The 4,554-nt window shown below is 61.4% G+C and overlaps 1 protein-coding gene across 1 annotated transcript; it reads right to left on the bottom strand.

The window, feature by feature from the left end:
- Positions 1-1,507: 1,507 nt before the first annotated feature.
- On the bottom strand, positions 1,508-4,548 carry CANT1 (calcium activated nucleotidase 1). Its single transcript, XM_010721326.3, is given in 4 exon segments — positions 1,508-2,706; positions 3,043-3,246; positions 3,457-3,994; positions 3,996-4,548. Coding segments are annotated over 4 exon segments (1,194 nt in total). The 5' UTR covers positions 4,077-4,548; the 3' UTR covers positions 1,508-2,335.
- Positions 4,549-4,554: the final 6 nt, after the last annotated feature.

Genomic DNA, 4,554 nt, shown 5'->3' on the forward strand with positions numbered 1-4,554 from the left:
GGGGCTCTGCATCTCTACGATGCGCCGCTGCCCTCGGGTCTCTCCCTCGTGCCCGCAGCACGCCCCCAAAATCTGCCCATCCAGTCCTGCGATGCTGCCGGTATCTCTGTACCTGTCGCACAGCTGCAGCTCTGCATTGCCACCATCCCAGCGAGGGCAGCCCCAGCTCTATCTCTGCGCAGGGGCACACAGCGTCTGGGCGCAGCTGAGCCGGGCACTGCAGGTGTGCTGGCAGGACAGCAGTGCTGCAGCGATGCCAGCTGCTCCTGAGCCACAGAGCTGCCCTGCTCGCATCTGGTGGAGGTGCAGAGCTTTTGCCCTTTGGGATGAGAAGAAACAACTGAAACGTGGGCAGTTGAGCCCGGTCCAAGCCTTGCGTGAGCCTGCAGGGAGTGTGGGAGGTAGCATGAAAGATGGCAATGGGCTCTGGGCAAATACTGTGGCAGTGGACACTCTCTCCAAGTGCTCAGTGGGGCCGGGGGAGCACAGGGACTGTGCAGCCCAGCCCAGGTTGTGCCATATGGCCCCAGCAGCCACCCAGTACCTGGGGTTTGGCAGCCTGGAGGGTGAGGTGGGATCTTGGAATGAGGGCAGGGGTGGAGAGGACACAGCACAAGGGCCCGCTGCCTATGAGATGCGGAGGGGATAGGTGCTGTAGAGCCACTGTCTCCAGACTGGGCTGAGCACAGTGCAGGTGAGGAGAGAGGAGCACAACAGCAGCTGACGTGGGCAGGGAGCAACAGCAGTCTGAGGTCTGCAGAACGAGGCCAAGCACCAGGGTCAGGGCTGTGCTGCGGGGCAGACAAATGTGTGTGCTTAGGGCACAGTGCCCTGCAGTGAGTCATTGTTGTTGGGGCTAAGCGGAAACACATGTCCAGCTGCGTGCGCTCCTTCCGCAGAGCTCCAGAGATGCTGGACACTAAAACAGGGGCAGAGAAGGGGGATGGGAGAGGGCAGCCCCACTGAGCTCACAGCAGGCCCCAGCCCATCACAGTGAGACCCCCCCAGAACAGGGCCATTGCTCCCCGAGCACCACCAGTCCCTGATCAGTGCTGGGGCAGGCAGGGGTGGCACAGGGGGGCTGATGCCAATGGACCCCTCAGCCCAGCCCCAGCCCTCCGAAGCCCAGTTCTGAGCTGCCCCCAGTGCCTGGAGCGACTAGGTGGCCACTCAGCAATGAACTGAGCCAAAGGCCACTGCCTGCAGCCCTCTGCCCAAGCGTTGCTGGGAGCCCGGTGCACTGAGGGCACCACAGTGGTGTTGCAAGAAGAAAGGTTGCATCCTGCACCACTGCAGGGAGCAGCCAGGCAGGTTCTGATGTGTTTGTCCCCTCACAGCCCTGCACTCAGTCTGCACAGCAGGCGGGATGACACGACCCTGCATAGGATGGTGGCTGTGAGGCCTCCACCTGCCTTGGTGAGCCAGGCTGGGAGCAGAGGGCACACAGTACCTCCCAAGGGACTCTCCCCGTGAGGCCTTCCCATGAACACAATGACCAAGCAGACAGTTACTGACACATTTGCTGCACCATTTATGCAAAAGGGGAAGGAAAAACAGCTAACACAGTGAGAAACATCCTGATGAAATCCCCCACAGCTGTGATGTCTCAGCTCGCCCTGCCCTTGCTGTCACCCTGCTGTGGTCATGGCCCCAGTGAACACCCTGAACCCCGAGGGAGCCAGAAACAGGGTAGGACCTGGCCTGTGGCCCCCCTCAAACCCACTCCTCTCCTGAGGATATTTGTCTCACACACATACCCTCTGTGCTCCTGTAAGATGCTGGGGACACAGAGCAGAGCCTCTCCTCCCAGGACACGCTGTGAGTGTGGAGGGGTCCCAGGGCCCAGGTCAGAGCCCACCCCCAGGAAGGTCAGGAGAGGCTCCACAGCTGCAGCACCATAGCTGCAGGGATGTGAGGACAGTGCCCTGGGCATCAGGCTGGCACAGGGGCAGAGGAGCTGAGCTCCCTCCTTGGTTGCAGATCCAGAGCGTGGCTGTCACCAGAGCCAATGACTCCCTGCAGAGACCCCGGACCAACACCTGCAGTGCAGGGAAACCTCACTGCCTTGACTGCTTCAGCAGCTGAGCCTGGGCTGATGGCAGGGAGCAACACCCTGTGGTGGCAGTCCTTTGCCACCAGGTGCCACTGCCGAAACACTCGCACCATGCGGGCTGCAGCAAAGCCAGTGCTTTACACGGGACGCCAACTACAGAGCTTGGAGTGCTTCATGCGTCCCTGGATCGGGAGGCACACTGTGTGCTCCTTGTTCTGAGCACACCAACAGGGCCCAGCCCACGCCCTCCCATCCTCCCTCACCCCTCTGGTTTCAAGTCTGTTAAATAAACTCAATGCCCTCATATTTCACACTCCCAATCCTGGTTTCAGGCAGGAGGAAGCGCCCATCCAGCGTGAAGGCCATGATGTAACTGGCAATCTTGCCATTGTCCTCCTCCGACTTCAGTGCCACGATGATCTGATCATCTGTGTCTGGGACGAACTTGAAGGAAGAGAAGCCATGAGTGGGAACCACCTCACCCACACGTCCCACTGTGATGTCCCCAAAGTCCTGGCTGGAGCTGAGCAGCAGGTTGGTGCCACGCCGCTCATCTGCCTTCTCGTTGTAACGCTCGTGGCTGGCGCGGCGCGGCAGGAAGAACCAGCGCTGCAGCGTGTCGCTCCAGGAGGCCGACTCGTGGATCAGGTAACCTGCAGCAGGGAGCAGGGTCTGTCAGTGTAGGACATGTAGGATCCTGCCATGCTGCAGGGACATCCCCCTACACCAACACCAACCATCCTTGCTTCAAAAGATGCTGCAGCAGAGGACAGACATACGAAGGCCAAAGCTGTGAATGTTTCCACCTCTTCCTGCCCAGTGCCAGCCCCTTTCCACCCCCCAGAGCAGGGCAGGGGCACCTCTGGCCCAGGGAACACAGCTGCTGGATGTGACTCTGGCCATGCCATCCTCCAGAGACCGGTCCCACCAACTGTGAGGAGAACCCGGGCAGGGCATGGGGCATGCAGCAACAAGGGGGAGCTCCATACCTGGGGGTCGGATCCCAGCCGCAGCCCGCAGTGCATTGTAGTTCATCACCCAGTTCTCGTGGCTCACATCGCCCTTGTAGCCAATAACCTTCACCCACTCGGGGTTCTCATTCACCACCTCACCCGTGGTGGTGGTCCACTCCTTGCCCAGGCCCCCCACGTACAGGTGTTCGTCTTTCACTGCCAGCCACTCTGCCTTGAAGCCTGCAGTGGAAAGAGCAGCATGAGCTGTGCCAAGACTCGGCCACACGTGGACATCAGGGTACTCTACAGCCTCCCAGCACCACGCAACACAGCTCAGCACTGCACACAGCCCCCCCGAGCCCTGCAGAATGACAAAAAAGTGCAAAGAGACAAAGTCCCCCTGCCATGTGTGCGTAGGTCAGGCAGTGAGCAGGGTGTTACGGGGCTCACCTTTCCCCACAGTGCCATCCCCATCCGAGAGGATCACCCAGGGTACCGCCTTGTTGCCCTCGATCTGGTAGACCACCCCAGTCCGGTCATCCACGGAGTACAGCTTCCCATTGAAGACAACCAGCTCTGAGAGCTCCATGCCCCGGCCCTTTTCCGCCAGATGGGATTGCAGCACGTTCTCCTCTTTATCCCACTCCACCATCACACTGTCCCCACTGGCCGACAGCACCAGATAACCCTTCTTCAGGTAACTGAACCAGGTGTGCTCCTCAGAGCCCCGGGACTGAGTGTCCAGGTCCGCAATGACCCCGATGCGGTAGCGCACGCCCTCGGGGTTCCTTTGGGGTGGGGACAGTGGATAGGTGTCATTGTAGCGATCCTCCACCTGCAGCCGGAGGTGCCGGCCGTGCGGGTTGGGCGGGATGGGCCGTGCTGGTGGGGAGCGGTGCAGGCAGAAGAGCAGCAGCACGAAGCCCACGCAGGCAGAGGACAGCACGATGGCCCTCCAGCGCAGGCGGAAGCGGGGGTCGGCGACCTTTGGTCATGGACGCAAGGACGGGCAGGCTACCCACGCTGATCCGCAGCGGGCTCATAGACTCATGGCAGGGCGACACGGGCATCAGCCTGCGGGCGAGGAGAGCCTGGCAGCGAGGAAAGAGCAGGTGAGAGCTGGAGCCCAGCGCTGTGCTCGGGGATGACAGCAAGGCACGGCCTCACGGTGAAGCAGTGGACCTCAAAGGGCTGCTTTGCTGCAGGAGCCTTTCTGTCATGCTCAGCCCCTCATGTTCCCCATCGATCCCAGACCGGAGCGAGCCCATGGGTGTGTGCTGGGCATCCTCACAGCAGCATCCTCACCCACGGAGGAAAAGGGTACCGGCTTATAGCTGCACGCAGTGATGACCAGCACAGCCCTCACCTCCGGAGTGCAGAGCTGTGCTGGTGAGCGTGCCCTGCTCCTGCGGGGACAGCAGGGACACGTGGCAGCCCCGCCCGAGCAGGATGCTGACACCTGACCAGGAAGTGCAGCGCCCGGCTCCGCGGGGTGCACAGCCGGGCCTACAGCCACAAACACTGCCCGCACCAGCACCGTAACACTAC

The sequence above is a fragment of the Meleagris gallopavo genome, chromosome 20, assembly GCF_000146605.3.
Source record: "Meleagris gallopavo isolate NT-WF06-2002-E0010 breed Aviagen turkey brand Nicholas breeding stock chromosome 20, Turkey_5.1, whole genome shotgun sequence".
Taxonomy (NCBI): Eukaryota; Metazoa; Chordata; class Aves; order Galliformes; family Phasianidae; genus Meleagris; species Meleagris gallopavo.